Source organism: Lutjanus erythropterus, chromosome 12 (assembly GCF_056507025.1).
Source record: "Lutjanus erythropterus isolate fLutEry1 chromosome 12, fLutEry1.hap2, whole genome shotgun sequence".
NCBI classification, from domain to species: domain Eukaryota; kingdom Metazoa; phylum Chordata; class Actinopteri; order Lutjaniformes; family Lutjanidae; genus Lutjanus; species Lutjanus erythropterus.
Window position 1 is genome coordinate 31,619,317 of NC_139328.1, and position 18,355 is coordinate 31,637,671.

At 37.9% G+C, this 18,355-nt stretch overlaps 1 protein-coding gene across 1 annotated transcript; it reads left to right on the forward strand.

Annotated features, from left to right (window-relative positions):
• Positions 1 to 1,603: 1,603 nt before the first annotated feature.
• On the forward strand, positions 1,604 to 16,426 carry LOC146318261 (neuropilin and tolloid-like protein 1). The gene is made up of 10 exons (XM_084732977.1): positions 1,604 to 1,808; positions 2,115 to 2,180; positions 3,590 to 3,724; positions 3,813 to 4,061; positions 11,065 to 11,106; positions 11,320 to 11,447; positions 11,863 to 12,091; positions 13,404 to 13,517; positions 13,618 to 13,762; positions 15,641 to 16,426. Exons 1-10 carry the CDS (start codon positions 1,781 to 1,783, stop codon positions 16,176 to 16,178), a joined length of 1,674 nt encoding a protein of 557 aa, XP_084589103.1. The 5' UTR covers positions 1,604 to 1,780; the 3' UTR covers positions 16,179 to 16,426.
• The last annotated feature ends 1,929 nt before the right edge of the window (positions 16,427 to 18,355 follow it).

Genomic DNA, 18,355 nt, shown 5'->3' on the forward strand with positions numbered 1-18,355 from the left:
AATGCAAAAAGTACTGTAAATTCAGTAACTTTTAGCTACTTTTTAATACTCCAACAGGTGTGACAATTAAAGAGGGCTGTGATAACTTGTGCTAAATTGTCTTTTCTTATTGTAAAATGTGATATTTATATGACATGTTAGAGCTCAACGTTCCCATTATAAGGGAGTAAAACTATTCCAATACTGATATATCTATATGATATATAAATGTTTTCATATCGGCGCATATCAGACAACATATATGTTGATACCAATATAGACTGATAGAGCTGTGACAGGCCAATATTTTTCTGATATATCGGTCAGGCTTTATAACAAATCTTAATGTTTTACATAAGTTTACATTGGGTCACCAAAAAATGTACTTTGACTACAAATTTTAGGGGATTTGTGGCCCAATGACTTCAGAAGTCTGTCCCTATACTCTAAGCCGTAAATATCACAGCAGCTAAAAGAATAAAATATAATATAACATGCAATAAAATATATAAGTAAAATCTACGCTATAGAGTATTATAATGTATAATAAAGTGACATCTTTATTTGAGTGCAGTGTGTCACTCACTGACTCACACAATCTGTGAGACTCTGCTGCATAATAAGAACTTTTAATTTTAATATGTAACAATATACCAAATATCTTGATATTGCGATAAAAAATGTCTAAATACCGCAATGAATATTGATGATATATACCAAGTACACAGTTAATTATTTTGTTTTATTACTTTTATTTTCATTTATAAAAGCAGTGCTACTGACTGCTGCATTGTTTTTCTTTTGCAATTGTGCATACACAATTCAAGCGTCCATTGCCAGACAAATCTTGACATGATATGCTCAGGTCATGGCTGGCTACGTTCATTTTTATCTTATTCACAAAGGAAAGCAGAAGCACAAGTTAAACAGAAAAATAAATTAGTTAATATGTGCACAAAATCTGTACAAATAAGATTTGTTTAATGCAAGACATTTTTCAAGTCATCATTTTTCTTTGTTTTTTAATATCACAATAAATATTGTATCGTGGAATTTTTACCATGGTGTGAGTTTTTGGTATAGTTACATCCCTGCATTTTGCTGAAAAAATTACCTTGACTTCAGTAACAGTTTCAATACAGGACTTTTACTCGCAGTGTATTGCAGAGTATTTTTATATTTTCTCTTTACTTAAGTTAAAAATCTGAATATTTTTTCCACCTTTGGCGCACAACCACTCTGTGGTCTAAATGGATTAAAATCCAAATCCATAAATAAAAACAGATATTAGAAAATGAATTCATGAAATTGCATTTGATTTAATTAAATTTTAGCGTTGAAAATGGTGTTGATTGTGCTACTGGCTAGAGGGTGAGCTAAACTGCTGACTGATGCACACACACACACACACACACACACACACACACACACACACACACACACACACACACACACACACACACACACACACACACACACACAAGGCAGTTGTCAGTTGCCTCGGCCCACTTTAAATGGGTGCAGCTTTGTCAATGACCGTATATCTTCTGAGAGGATTAATGCAGCCTAAAGGTGGAGCAAAAATTGTGAAGGTTTGTGGCGGACGGGATTGTAATCCTTTGAGCTCTCAGGGAGACAGAGAGACAGGGATGGAAATGTCGAAGTCTTTGCTCTCGGATTTGGTGCGTTTTGTGAGGAGCTGATGGGCTGAAGAACAATTTTTCCCCAATAATGGGACATTTAGTGAAGACTATTTAATGGCAATATTTGAGACAGGGTTGCCCGTCCTCAGGGAACAGAAATGGTGCACAAACTTCTGCTGCCCATCGGTAAGTTCACTGCTGTAAACATGTTTCATAATGTCGCCTGTTTGTAGAAGCATTACATTTGGTGCTTTTTAGAAAAAAAAAAACATAATCCTGAAGCACATATGTTAAGTTTATGGTGTACTTCACCCCTCTGATGTAAGTACAACAATATTTTATGATTTTATGTTATTTTATACATTTATACATATTTTAATGCATGAGCGGTTTCTGGTTTCAGGACTTTGTATTTTTTTTATTTAATTATCATCATTTCTGACAAATTGCAAACAAAAATCACAATCTTTAATCACTTGTCTCTTCTCTCAGCTTTAGCAGCAAGCCTCATCTCACCTGGGCTGTCAGGTGCTTCAGACACCAAAACAAAAACTCAAGGTATCACGTACTGAGTCACTCTTCATTCTTCACTCTTAACCATTCTAAGACTTTGGCTGTTTTGTTTTAAAGCCCATAAAAAGTGGACAGTGTTTTGAACTAATATGGATTAATGACTGATTTTGAACAGTGTGTTTCAGTGTTTAACTTGAAAAAACCAAGATGACTGAAATGTGGTTCAGTTAAACTAATTAAATGATTGATGGATTAGTTTGATACACAGGAACTTAATGAGCAGCTGTTTTGATAATGAAGCAGTTGAATAATTTATTAGGCAAAAAGCCACACATTTGAGGATGTGAGGATTTACTGTTTTCCTGGGTTAAACCACCCAACAGAAGGACTGTTTGATCAGTAATATAAAAATAACACCACTGTTACTGGGTGAAGTTAATCCAGTGTTGTGTCGGTGCCATATTGACTCCAAATTAGGTCAATTTATAACCCAGTGTTGTTTGTGTAATTTGAATAATTAAAGACGTCACCTTGAGCTCTGGGAAGCAATTTTCTTGTCAGTTGAACAATTTCATACAATTTCAATTCCATTAGTTGTAGGCTGCACCCACAAGAATACATTTTTAAATCTGATTAAATCATGGTTTCATTTTACATTATGTTGGACCAAACTTTAAAAGTAGTTTAAAATCAATAATAATGATAAGAAAGATTCATATTAAACTTATGGTTAAACCTCAGTTTAGTTATTGCTCTAAACCTAGGTTCAGTTTAATTCTGTTGCACCAAAAAGTTAAACTCCCATTTAAAATGTGATCCAGCATTGACTTTAAACTTAGACTGGAGAAGTTTTAGTTTTGCCTGTCTATCCGTTCCTATTCCTTACTGTGCTGTTGTCCATTTTTTAATCCAGCTTCTCTACTGAGCTGTCATGAACAGGCTAACTAATGTTTTAGCCACCTAGCAAACAATGTAAGGTTTTGTTAAGGAATACAGAACAATGAAAGTTAATGGTTTCCCCTCTCTTTTAAACTCACTAGTTCCTGACAGCTCTCAAATGATTTTTTTCTTCATTTATTTTAATTTGTGTAAGGAAGCATCTCCATATTGATTAATTTCTTCGATGGATTTATTGCTGGATTTAATTATTTTACACCTATTTTTGCTAAAACTCTGGTTAGAACTACATTAAATTAATCATTGATAGTTCAACCTACACTAAGTTAGCTTTGTGATGCTAAGAAACACAGTGCCTTATAAAACTTAAATGAACTGTACACTTATAATTTAAAGATAACATCCTGGAAAGTTATATTCACTTTTAATACAACAGCCAATCAACACTTGTAACTGCAGTTTGAGACTTTTAAAAGGAAGACATGACAGACAGCTGTCCAACTTGCGGTGACCTTAACACTTTCATCTGTCTGTCTGTACGCTGTGTGTGTTTCCAGTGAAGAATAACTCAGGTGTGACACCAGCTGGGCAGTGTGGGACCTGGATAAAGGAGCCTGATGGAGGGTATTTCACCTCACCCAACTACCCTGATAAATACCCACCTGAGAGGGAATGTGTCTACATCATAGAAGGTAAAACTTTAATCTTTTTGTTTTCCAGCCTCTCACTCACCTCCTCTGCTCCCATCTCACCTCCTCTCAACCTGTCGTCCTCCTCCAGCCTCTCCGCGACAGTGCATCGACTTATTCTTTGATGACAAGTATTCCATAGAGCCGTCCTGGGAGTGCAAGTTCGACCACATCGAGGTCCGCGATGGGCCCTTTGGTTTCTCGCCCATCATTGGTCGCTACTGCGGGCAGGAAAGCCCGTCATATGTCCGCTCCAGTGGGAGGTATCTTTACATCAAGTTTGTTGCTGATGGTGAACTGGAGGCCATTGGCTTCTCTGCCCGGTATAATTTCACACAAGGTGAGTGATTACAAAGTAATCTAAATGAGCTAAACATGGCCTTAAAGCTGAGGTCGTCAACATTGATTAAAAGAGGATCAAGTGACTGCGTGTGTGAATGGGTGTTGCTCATAGTGTTGCATCTCCACAGAATTACATCTGACTCTGTCGTACCAGCCCAGTATCACAGCAGTGTGTGATATAGATTTGTGAAGCCTACATGGGCACAAATTGTCAATATACTGTCAAAATAGTAGGAATGGATATATTATAAAGAGTGAGAAAGTCGTCTTAGGGAGGATCCCAGGGTAGATGGGTGGATCAGATGTTGGATTTTCACACAGGTTAGCAGGGTTCGGTCCCCCCCCAAACATGATATGAAATGCATGCATTATATTTTAACCATTAGTGGTCCATTTCAGTACTTTGACTTTTAATAGCCTACATTTAATACACTACTTGGCTACTGTGTCAAACTGTGACACAGTACCTAACAAACATTTCAGGGTTGTTACAGGCGCTGGAAATCCTTCCAAATGCTTGAATTTTAATGTGGAGTTTTCAATGTTTGAAAAGCGATAAAGATAAGGAAATAAAATGAGTCAGAGGGAGCCTAATTTCTTTTGCCCTTTGCTCAAAATGAAGACACTTGAGCCTCGCCAGCCACTCAACGCGTGGGGAGGTCGTTTCAATGAGTGTTGGCATGAAGATGGAAAAAGAAGAAAATGATTTCATTGAAATTGAAGTCCAGTAATTGTTTGTGTGATTGTTTTATATTGGCTCAGCTAGGTTATATAGGATGTTAAGGCTGCATCTAATGATTATTTTCATTGTTGATCTGTCGATTATTTTCTTGATTAATCAATAAGTTGTTTGGTCCATAAAATGTCAGAGAATAGTCAAAAATGTTAATCAGTGTTTCCCGAATGTATGGTTTCGTCCACAAAACAAAGATATTCAGTTTACTGTCAAAGAGGAGAAAAGAAACTAGAAAATATTCAAATTTAAGAGGCTGAAATCAGAGAATTTGGACATCTTAAGAAATGATTCAAACTGATAGTCAATTATCAGAATTGAATAACCGATTAATTAATTATTTTTGCTCTAATATCCAACTCTACTTACGGACACATTTTGAAATATGAAACTTTGTTTTGTTTTGCTTTAATTTGTCTCACTGCTGTAGAATTCTGTCATGTAACAGAACATGTTTCTATCTAATTTAAACATTTACCACAGCATACAGAAAAACCTTCTGGAAAAAGTGCTGGAAAACCTTAAAAATGTACTTTGAAAACACTTGAAAAGTGCTTACATTTGGCTTCAGAAAAGGTGTGGGAAGCCTTAACATCTTTCTTCAGTGTTCATCAGTGTAGTTAGCAAAAAATAGTGATTTTGTTGGATGGCTGAGCAGTTTAATATAGAAGTCAGATGGACAAGCCACCACTGGAAACACACTTTATGGTTGAGAAGAAAAGAAGAATGACTTTTTTTGGACCCCAGGAGGCAGATTAAATGATCTTTCATATCTGCAAACAGATGAAATTTTGTTCTCATGGAATTTAATGTGAAATTGTGAGACCAGCCACAAATCTTACGACAGGTTAATGGGTTTTCCTGTACAGAAATGGCTCTGAGTCATCAAAACTTTGAGAACCCCTGTTTTAGACAAAGTTAACACTAGAAGTCAGAGATAAGAGGTCATTTTGACTTCTAAATCCTACAATTTGTCATGATAAATACCAGACTATTTTTCTGTAGGATAATAACAGTCGGTGATTTGATTCAAATTTTAGATTAAATTGGAATTAGCAGAATGCCAATAGCAGAAGTTTCCGCCAGGAATCATCACAAAAAGATCATAATCTATGGGAAAAGGCTGGAAACAAGTATAAAAATATAATCAAAAAAGTTGGAGACTTTGCAATAAGTATGGGTACTTTGTTTCAAAATTTGAGTGCTGTAACACAAAAATTCAGTGAGTTATAGGGACTGACATGTTACACCTGTCCCGGGTCTCCCCTACTTTTTACTTAATTGAGTCTAATTAATTCATTATTAATTCAGCAGACCGCTTGTGGAGTTTTATTGACAGAGACCATGATAGTTGCTAAGCATCTGAAACTGTGCAAAAAGTAAGAAAAAAAATAATGACAGTTTCTGTGTGGTCAGTCTGACCACCTATAGCTGAAATAAATAATTAAAAAAGGCTGCATTTTCTTTGCCTTTTGTGCACTTTGTGTTAAAAAAAAAAAATTTAAATGAAATACAGACACTTAAGAGAAGTCAGGTAACGGCAGCATCCTATTTTTTGATTCAACAAAGTTATTGCACATAAAAATTTGAATACGGTGAAATGGCATTAGACCTTAGTCCAGTACAACAGTCCAAATTAAATGACAAAACACTATGTTTGTCCACGCCCTCTACAATATCACATAGAAAGGTGACCACCCCAGCAGGATGACATTTGTCTGTCCAAAAGAAGAAGTTTTGTTAGATTTGGGCACAAAAACATCTTTGGTAGATTTAGACATCATTGTTTGGGTTAAAATGAGTACTTAATTAAGATTAGGAAAACATTGTGGTTTGGGTTAAAATGGCTTTGCTAGAGTCAGGGGTTAGTCCAGTGTTGCTGACCCACCCATCCACTGCTTCCTTTGTGGACAGTCTTCCTGTCAGTTCCCTTTGGAACTGTGACAAAAAAAAAGTGGAAAACAGACAATAATGTCATTTTTTCACAGAATTTCTGCAATGTTGTTGCTCTTGTATCATAGGAGCTGCAGCCCTTTCTGGCAGGGGATGTTTGTGTGTAGAGTATTACTACGGCTCTAAGCCTTCGACTCCTTTCCTTGGCACTTTCTCCCAATCCACCACCCTGCTGTGAGTTTGTTGGATGCCACATGCCAAAACTGGCTACTTCTTTGACACAGTCCTGCCTTGTCATCTGGTTTGTTATATAGTCCAATTAAAACACACATTTGGCTGCACACTGGACACTCTTTCTATATCCGGTGCCACAAAGTAAAGTACTGGAATAAGATAAATACCACAAAGAAACCCTGTGATTCTTAAATTAAATTAAAGGATGTGTGGCAGAGTACAATATATGCTGTTTTTAATCATGTTTGTGTTGTCAAAAAGTTGCACGTTGCAACTTTAACAGTAGTCTGGTGGCGTGCTGCTGGGAATGTACTCACATCTCCATTTATAGTGCAGGCACACCAGCTGCAGCCGGCAAGGGAAGAGGAAGGGAGCATTTATTCAAACGCATGCATATACACACATGCACATAGGCCTACACACACACACACACACGCACACACACACACGCAGGCACTTGTTCCCTCTGTCACACACACACACACACACACACACACACACACACACACACACACACACACACACACACACACACACACACACACACCAGTTAATGAAAGCTTGTCTTCAGGGGAATACAGCTTGTCAGCGCTGAGCCGCAGTAGCAGCTTAAGGGAGTCCAAGGCAGAGGGTTTATTAACAGCAGATTTTATAGGCCACCTACACAGACAGGGGCAAAGATTAATCTGCATCCCACTGTCTGTCCATCCATCCAGCCATCCTTCTTTCTTTCTTTCTTTCTTTCTTTCTTTCTTTCTTTCTTTCTTTCTTTCTTACAGTAGTATGATTGAGCTTCTGTACATTATCTTTATATTCCGTGAGCGATGTTCCAGTTTTAGACTTGTGAGTCTGTCCCACGCACCCTAGTTTTTCAGTTGCTTAGGGGCTGTGGTAGATTGCTTGTGCGTGTTGGGGCTCAGTGCTTTTTTCTGAAAACATCAGACACAACTTCTGTATTCCTTAACAGTGCAGCCACTCTACCTTCCAGTGTTAACAACTTTCTAAGCATACTTAAGCATTTATATTTTCAGAAACTGAAACACTTCAGCAAGCAGTTTTTCCATTAAAAAACTGGCTCTTAAAAACATGAACCTATCCCTTTAAGAAGATACTTTTCTTTAATGGCAGATCATAAGAAGCTGTTTTTCGTCTGTTTACATAAAACCTATCGTGTCTTCCATGCCAAATGCTAATCTCCTGTCTAATTCCACTCATCACTGGTGGCAGGAGAGAACTAATTCATCCACATGCACATGTTCTAATATACTTCCTTCACTTCACTTCACTGACTGACACTGGAACTTAAAAACTAAAAGAAAACAAGTCCAAACTTCTTAATTCCCATATGGTTTCCTGTTAGCAGACGGTGATTTGTGACAAACAGCAACTGTCCAATCATAGCTTAGCAACTGTAACTAGGGCGCTGCAGGCCTGTCAAGCTTAACGTTTCTCTACATGTTTAAGTGGTGTGCAGAAGGCTCTGAGAAGAGCGATACTCGCCGAGTCTGAAAGTCTAGCTTACCTCCGCTGCATTTGCATTTGTTAGGTGGGCAATTAGAGGAGGTCTATGTGGGCTGGTGTGGAATCAAAGTTGGCCAACGTCACTGCCTCTCACTCTGGCTCAGTGTCTCAGGTCTAAGCCGGGTTAGATTAGGTCTTATTCTAACACTAAGAAAAGACTCAGAAAGCATTAAAATGTTTTTGCAGAATTTATAATGTAAACACTTTCCAAAAATACTGTGTGTATTAAGAGCCATTTGAAGACGTTAATCACAGTCTACAATCGCCAAATCATACTTTAAACGCAGCTGAAATGCGCGCTTCTTTGCACTGTGCAATACAAATCTTACACATTAATGTATAAAACACTTCACCTTTTCAGACCGAAGAGGATCACAGTGTCTGCGGGTAAAGGACCCAGAGCTAATTTTAGCTGCCAACCTGACACACAGTGTGAAGTAATATCAGTAATTAAGTTAATCAATTAACTGAAATAATGTTATTTTAAGTATTCTTTGGGCATCCAGTAGCATACGTCTAACACAGCAACATTTAACATTATTTGTAATAAATGAGTTTATAAGAACTGAAATTCTGAGAAGACCCAAAGTTTCTGTGATGTCATTATAGGTTCTGCAAATGCCTATGTGCTCAAGGACATGCCTTATCCGAAAAGATGTTCTCCCTCATTCTCCTTGGTAGTAAGCATATATTGTAATCGCCGACCCACCCTAAAGACTTTGGATTAGTTTGGCAATGCAGGTTTTTAAAAAACATCTGTAATTGTTTCCATCCAGAGATTGTCCTCAGTCTCTGTTGAGTGAAGTGTTTAGAGTCTTGCAAACTCATATTTTAAAGGACCAGTGTATAGGATTTAGTGGCAGCGAAACCCATGAATCACAAAACGTGGAAGTGCATATTTAGAGTTTGTCCATTATGGGTTACTTTAGAGAGGAAGAGGACCTGCACAGTCTGTAGGTACATGTGACTCATTCTAAGATAATGAAAACACAGTGATATTTAATTTCAAGTAATTATACTCTAATGAAAACTTGTGTTATGAATATTATATTCAGTTTCTGCCACATTAAGCCAATAAATCCTCCTAAATCAGACTGGACCTTGAAGCCTTTGCTTTTGACATCCTTGTACCAGACAGGTCACAGTGGAAAATTAAAAACCCAGTAGTCAAATATCCCAGCAATCATGTTTTGTGGTTCCACATTAGTTAAGTAAATATATGTTGTATTAATCCCCAGTGTTCTTGTGTGTACCACCCATTTTGAATAATATTAGGAGAGGATTTACATAAGCCATCCTATATCTTGCCTTTGTCTCATCTTTATGTTTTTTCCTCATATTAGGTATAAAGCCTTTGGGAATGTATTGTTGCAACACACACAATGATACACACACACGCACACACACACACACATAATGAATGAATGTGAATTATCTGGACAAGCCTGAAGCAGCAGTAGGGGAAAGAAACATGAGAGGATTATAAGAGTCCTTGTTGATTTGAGCGTCAGTTAAGTCCATCACCTGCTCTTCTTACATCACAGCAGCTGGTCAATGTGTTGCATTACCAAGTATAAAAATAATTTGTAAGATTTTAAATTAAACTTTATGTAAAATGTCCTCATTCTCTGCTTCACACTGCCTCATTTTAAAGCACATTTTCCGTGTACTTCATTTTGTGTAATTTGTATATGTTCCTTTATTTGGTTGTTTTATTGAATTCTGGGTTTTTCCCTCACACGGTGTCAAACTGGATACCTCTAGGAGAATTTTGAAAATACAAAAAGAAGGGACATTTTTATCACCAGGTCGTCATTGCTGGTGGGGCCTAATCTGTCCCCAACTAAGCTGGTATATCAGGATTTATAATCCACCTAGCAAGTAGATTCATCAGCACAAAGGTTTAGAACACAATTTCTCTTCCCTGTCTGATGCTAAGTGTGTGTTTTTCTTCTTTGACGAAGGGCATCAGGGTTTCAGGGAGTTTAAATGAGGCCAGAGGGAGTGTGCTGGTACATAGATTATGTAAGCCTTGACCAGCTGTGTTTTTATTTTGTCTTGCAATAACGTATGTCTTTAATATTATTGTTTTCGTGATTATTTTTTCTTGGTATTAGTTTTTGTTTTAATCTCTACCCTTGAGACAACATTTGTTGCGGTGAATATTTCATGCACACACTTTTAGCGCTTCAGATAATGTTGATGTAGAAAAGGGAAGACATATGTTTGACTCCATTGTTTTATTTTTGGCTTTTGCCTTTATTTTTGATAGTGACAGCGAAGACATGGCAGGAAAGGGGGTAGAGACAGAAGGGATGGCACGCAGCAAATGAGCAGGAATCGAACTGGTGGCCGCTGCAGATGGGGCCCATGCGCCACTAACTGAGCTATAGGACAAATGTAAAAATAATCTAAGGCGCCTTGTTCTGTTCCAAAAATTTTAAAAGCATTTATTAGTCCATAACTAGACTGTGAAATGCATTTTGTGTGCTGTGTTTGCAGAGTAAAAGTTTGGAGCTGTTTTGCTTTGGGACACACTTTGGGCCCCAAATTGTGGAATGACTTGAATAAATGTTATAAATATGTCTTTATTTCTAACAGCATTATATTCTGCTTTTAGATCCTGAGTTCAAAGATCTTGGGGAACTGCCAGCTCTGCCGTGTGAGTTTTCAGCTTGTGTTTAATATTTGTCCTGCTGCAGGTCAACAGCTTTGATTTAATGTAGATTTACTGATAACTGAATAATATTTTGCTCATATAAAAGGTGATGAATTTATTTAATGTGTTTCTGCTCTTTCTACAATTTTACAGGCAGACAAATTTTATGGTCTCAAAAGTAGCACCACTTTAACGCAAACATATTGTTATCCACAGTTTGTGATTTTGAGCTGAGCGGTCCAGAAGGCTTTGTAGAATCCACACAGATAACCAGAGAAAACCGGGCGCTGCAGACTGAGGCTGTAGACTGCAGGTGGTACATCAAGGCTCCACCAAAAGCAAAGGTCTGTATATGTCAAAAAGCCAAAAAGCTAGTCTTGTTGAGTGGTGTTTCATGTAGCTGTTTGTCAGTTTTGGTTTGCACTTATTTGTGTCTCAGGGATGGGAGATACCAAACTTTTAAATTCAGTATGATACAGATACTTTTTCTTGCAATTTTACCAATACAGATAGATAATTTCTTGAATGAATGTGTGACTTTTCAAAATAATGGTCCCCCATTAGATCATAGCTTACATCCCAGAACTTCCAACAAATGCACTGTCAAAAAAATATTTTTGTATATTCCTTTAAAATGCATCATAAGAAAGTTAGAAAAACAAGTTATGAAAGATGAGCAAGGAGGAGTAGCTAAATGTCATCAAATCCTGGTTCATTCACTGCACCTTTTCTTGATTCTACTCAACCTTTCACCCACAGATCTACATGCGTTTTCTGGAGTATGAGATGCACAACTCCAATGAGTGCAAGCGTAACTTTGTTGCCATCTATGATGGCAGCAGTTCGGTTGAGCACCTGAAGAATAAGTTTTGCTCCACTGTCGCCAATGATGTCATGCTGGTGTCCTCTGTGGGCGTGGTGAGACTGTGGGCAGACGAGGGGAGCAGGAAGAGCAAATTCAGGATCCTCTTCACGACCTTCCACGAACGTGAGTGTCAGTTCCATTCATCTGTGTCACGACGAACTCTCTTTACAAGGAAATCACAAAAATTAAACGATAGCTTCTCCACAGCCTGTTCAATATATAATTGAACATCGTCCCTGGAGTCACAATGCTGATCAGAGCTGCTGTACAGTTAAGTCACTTCAGTGCTGCTGCAGTCCTGGTTGTCAAACTGGCCTCCATCAGAAGGCTGTGTCCTGGTCTAATAGGCCCACAATCTATTATGTTATAAGTATTTTCCAGGATTAAATCTGAGACCGAACCCGATGTGGGCCAGTGAAATGTGTGAGAAATGAGGCCCAACCCAACCCAAACCCAAACCTAGCGGTCCCGTCGGGTTCAGGCACAGACAAACTCTACTTGAATTACAATATTTGGAGATGGAATATGGAATTCTTGCCAAATTATGCCAGAAATAAACTGCCTGCTACTGTTCTCTACTCTACTTTCATAGATCATCAGTTAATTAAGACATTAATTGATATGCGACCAAATTAGGTGGATTACAGTTACATAAAAGTGAAAAATAAGTCTGTGTCCTGATTCTGCTCCAAAATGTAATTGTTTTTTCTGTGACCTTGTTAAACCCTTCCACATGGAAATATGAAAATCAGGGCTGTAGTTTCCTAATCCTGCTGACAAACGGAACAGAAAACTTGACCTCTTAATTAGAACCTGACTCTGCAGCTATACAACTACATAGAGCTTTTGACCTGTCATAGTTTTGGTAATTGTTTTGGTTTTACTGCCTGCTGTAGTGGAAATTCTGAAGAGTGGTTCACTCAGACACTGAATAAGAGTTCGGGAGTCCCAGATGACTTACACAGGAGTATTTAAAGAAGCTCGATTGAGGAGAATTCAGATTAGCAATACACAGGAGGTATTGTGACTGCCAACATAATTCTGAAGGTTACTTCTCGGGTGACGTTATTTAACTGTCTCTTAACATGCCCTGGAATCCCGCTCATTACCTTGTATGGACCTAATGTGTCTATCCATATGTGTGCACAAATTCTATTGGACATTAAGTGAAAAACAAGAAGCTATGCATACCTCTTTTGCTCTAAATTACTGTATCTGTCGACCTTGCTCACGTATTGTACCCTGCTATAAAGTGTGAAGACAGCTAGAACTGTCAGAATGCATGTTCAGGTCAGATGACCTATGACCGGGCCTGACATAACTGTGTGTTCACCCATGTAAAGAGAGGACTAGGAAATATTAAATCCTTCTAAGAGCAAGGGAGGCAAATTCAGATGTTTGTGTACAACAGCTGCATGACTCTTTTGTTTTTCAGCTCCATGTGAAGGAGATACTTTCTTTTGCCACAGCAACATGTGCATCAACCACACCTTGGTCTGCAACGGTATCCAGAACTGTGTTTACCCATGGGACGAGAACCACTGCAAAGGTACCCAGACACACAGGCTGGGAAACTCAACACCAGCAATATATTGGCTGTGGCTGAGCATAAAGTCATTCGTTCTTCTCCATGTTTTCTCCGTAACTAGAGAAGAGGAAAGCCAGCATCCTGGACACACTGGACAACACCAACCTCACCATCATTGGAGTAACCTGTGGCCTGGTTGTCATCCTGCTCATCATCTCTGTCATCATCCAGGTCAAACAGCCTCGCAAGAAATACATCATCCGCAGGTGACATATTTAAACTTCACTCTGAAATGTAATTCTTACAGCATATCTCATTACAACATTTTATATTCTGGGCAAGGTACTTAAGACAGTTGGGGGAATTACATTCTGCACTAATCAATATTTTTATTGAAACAATGGATCAAATAACTAAAAGAAGCGAATTAATTAACTTGTGATCTCAATATAACATATGTCTTGTTATCTTGAGAAAACAAAAAGTCATTTTCTTGAAGTAATGAGATCATTTTATTTAATGATCGTATTAGTTAATGTTTATCAGAGTGCAGGAGTGCCATGACAGTATGCAAAAATGGTGTCTTGACATCAGTAGCATCTGATTTAAGTTGAAAATGTCAGATCAAGAAGTACTGTTGCATGTTGGTGAATAAAGACACTAGCCAGAGACACACAGCTGTGGCTCCTCCATTACTGACTGTCAAATTAACCACAGGTTGGAGCAGTCAACTATGCAGTTACAACAAGACACCCTTTAATCAGTGGTCATTATTGAGAAGGGTCAGCTGGACTAGTCTTCTCTTTAAATGATGAGGACTGATTGTTATCTAATAGTAACACATTATAAACAATATTGACAAAAATAAAATAGTGAAGTCACAGCATGGCACTAAATGGCAAGTAATGTCAACTCCGCTACACAAGCATACATTAGATGGTGTCTAAATGCAGCAACTGATTTAAGCTGAACATATCAGGTCATGGAGCACCCATTATTGATCAATGCATCCAACTGTACTTCAGCCAAGCTCTAACACAAACAGAAGTTGCCTTGTGTCTTTCTGTTAGAGAGAACATTCATATGAGTCCTCATGTGGCTCAGCTGCAACTTCACAGGTGAGGACAGAGTGCACAACAGTGATCATTTTCTCATGATAAATTATATTGAGAAAACCGCCTTTTCTTTCTCGAGATAAGAAGATAAATTATCCTATTATCATGGGAAGACAAGCTTTGTTATCCAGAGACAGCAGTATAATCAACTCGATCTTGAGATAATGGCATTAAAAAAATATTTACATGTATGGCTGTTCTCACCTTTCGTAGCTTGCCAACAAGTTTAGGTCATGTTTTTGTCAATGTCGTGTTTTGAACAAGATCTACTGCCCCAAGGTAGCAAACTTGCGAACAAGGGCTTAAACTCCAGTGTAAAGAGCTCATATTTTGGTAAATGCAACATGGACCAGTTCATTTAGTTGGTATTCGATAAACGATTTATACAGTAAGCAGTTGTTAATTTTTAAAAGAAGGGGTGGCCACTACTGACTTGCAGCTAGCAAACTGACTCATGAATGACTCGATTGGTTCTGTATTTTTAAATTCCCCTGAGATGAAACTGGGCGCAAATGGTACAATTATAAACCTGTCACCTACTTACCACCTTGGACAGCGCCATGGCTTTATCATTACTCAGCTGTTAGACTACTTATGTTTCAGAGCCATGGTCGGGATTCTTACCTGCATAAACACAAGTCAGATAAAGGATCAGTGATTAGATTAACATATATCATATATCATAACTAAACAAGACCCCTGCACTCTCTCTGCTACTGGAGGATGGAGTAGGGGGTTGGCAGGTTAACAAGGTGGATTTTGGTCATTTTAGAGGTGTCTCCTCTCATTCACCCTAATCCAGTTGCCTACTGGATTTAGTAGAATTAACATAATTTTAACATAACATTAACATAATTTTGGGTGAGAAAATTGTCAGTGAAAGTCACAGAGTAATGACAAAATGATTTGTTAAGGGATTTGAAAGCATTCCCATTTGACAGTTTTTCCTCTGGATTCAGAAAATGTCTCTCTCATATGTTGGTGTATTTGTGTGAGTGTATGTCTCTTCTTTCCTCTACTTATCCACAGAGATGACTTTGACCCTGCCCTCCTCCACCCTGGTTTCGAGCCTCCTCACTATGAGCTCTGCACTCTGCGCCGCGCTCCGTCCGGCGACCTGACTGATGCCGCCCTGGCTGAGGACTTTGAGAAATTCCACAAGCTCCGCCGGTCCTCCTCCAAATGCATCCGCGACCACCACTGCGGCTCCCAGCAGGGGAGCATGCACGGCAGCGTCCACGGCAGCCGCAGCAACCTGAGCATGAGGGACGCCACCATTGCGACAGACGGGGGGACTCTCGTGCCACCGCTGCCGCCGGTGATGGTGAGCCAGCAGTCACCGCGCCTCTCGCACCACACCACACCGGCAGGCCGAAGGAGCATCCTGGTGATGAAGCATAGCTACTCTCAGGACGGGGCAGAGGGGTACAGGGCGGAGGAAGAGGATGATCTGATGATGGACGATGGTCCCACCACCAGCCAGCACCACATGCACCACCATCAGATGCATCATGGGCCATCAGGGCTGGATCACACTGTCCACCGTACACTGTCTAATGACTTCTAATGTACGGTAAAAGCACATAATCATCTCAATTCTTTCTGTTGATTATAAGAATAAAAACAATCACCACTAGATGGAGACATTGCAAGTAAGGACATATATGTATAATAAAAGTTTAAAATATCCTCCTTTAAACTCCTTTTTGAATTAGATTTCTATTTAATTTATGTAAATTAATGCTGATCTTTCCAGCTCTTGTAAGTGTTGGTCTCATATTCCAGATAAATAGATTTTATATTGTATGCAGAATGGTTTGTGAAACACACACTTGTAATTATAATAAAAATATCCCGCCATCAAAGAGTTTAGCAGCATCTGTCATGCTTCTTGAATATTACATTGCTGTAGTAATGTGACTGTGCATGGACGAGACAGGGAAATAAGCTGTCAGGATTTGACAGGGATGGATCAAAAAGGTATTTATATCCAAAGATATGGAGAGAATTGAATTCCCACTTGTTCTAATGCATCACTGTTCTTTTTTTTGTCCTTTTTTGTTCCTTGCCTGGCTTGAAGTTTCAACTCTGGGGTAGAATATATGTATGACTGCATTATATTTGAGATTATTTTATAAATGAATGATGCATTGTAATATTTCCTGTATGCTTAGACTTTATTGCACTGGATCAAGAAGAAACTTGCCACAACTGTTAAACTATTCTTTTTCTTCCAAAAGAAAAGATGTTTTGTGGTGAGAACTGGTCCAGAGCAGGAGAGTATTACTGTCACGCCAATAAAAACAGATCACTATCATGTTGTAAAGTGAAAACTTGATTGTTATAACAAGATGTTTTTCACATTATAACAGATATTGTCATGTTATAACAAGCTGTTTTAGCATTACTACAACAAAGAACAACAGTATTTATCTTATTATAATGTAAAATGTTTCATGTCATAACATAAGTTTTGTCTTAGCATCAAATGTTTCATGTTATAAAGTGATAACCTATATTGCTATAACTTACATGTTTAAAATGTCATGTTATAACAATATATGTTACCACATTATAACATGAAACTTTTCACATTATAGCAACATAAGTATATAGTATACAGCACCCATCAAAAGTTTGGACACACTTTGGTGGTTCAGATTATATCAGTAGTGTTCACGCTGCAAAATTTGGCTCCTTTGAAGAATCTAAAAAGTCAAAGAGCAAAAAACCTTTGCCCACTTGTAGGCTGACAGCTGTGTAGGAGAGGACCATGTATCAACAATAAAAACCGACAAGTCTTGCACACTGTCTTCTGCACTTGCAATCTAAGGTTTCATAACAGTGATATTATTAAATCTTTGATTGCAATTGCAAAACACAGTGTGCAAGACTTTTAATTTTAGATTCTTGAAAGCAAAAACATATTTTGTCTTGTTTTCACATTTTTTGCTTACTACATAATTCCATATTTTATAGTTTTGATGGCTCCAGTATTAATCTACAATGTAGAAAAAGTAAAGAAAAAACATTGGTGAGAAGTGTGTCCAAATGTTATACGTTTTTATGTTGTGAAACATTTTATTATAACATGAAATGTTATGACAAATGTTATGACAATGAATTTTTCACCTTATGACATGATACTGACCTGTTTTTCTTTTTCTGGTGTGGCAGCAATATGCTTCTGTTAGAATCAATTAGGAAAAACACTGAACCTGACATTAATGAGGACAGCATATAGTGGAAACATATCAGTCATCCCAGTGAAGTTGGCGCACAAACATGTTTCATGCCAAATCCTGTTTTGCAATATAGGATACCCAGTGGGCTTGAAACTTTTCTGATGCTGTGTAAATGGATAAATTATTTAATTATTGTTTTTTGTTTGTTTTGGAGTATTTATTGGTGTTTATTTACGTGTATCAATTTTTCAATTTGGTTTGTCCCACATTTTCTGGCTGATTTATTTATTATATGACTGTCTCTATTTATTTCATTAAATATCTTCTTTTTCCTTTACTCTGCATTTTTTTATTTACTTCTTTTTATTTACTCACCATTGTCAAAAGTACATAGTAACAAATTACAGGTAACACAGAAAGTAGTTTTATAGGGAACAAGTGCTTTTCATGTTTCTTTTTTAAAGACCGTAGTCCTTAGTCAAGTATATTTTTGAGGCACGTGCTTTTTACTTCACTACATTTGACATTTATACCTTCGTTACAGCTAGTTAGTCTGCAG

Bases quoted from the DNA above. Each gene is read 5' to 3' on its own strand.
- LOC146318261 (XM_084732977.1), top strand. From the start codon at position 1,781: ATGGTGCACAAACTTCTGCTGCCCATCG. The intron at 3,725-3,812 runs GTAAAACTTTAA...GTCCTCCTCCAG, and splicing joins ATGTGTCTACATCATAGAAG to CCTCTCCGCGACAGTGCATC. The intron at 12,092-13,403 runs GTGAGTGTCAGT...TTTGTTTTTCAG, and splicing joins CTTCACGACCTTCCACGAAC to CTCCATGTGAAGGAGATACT.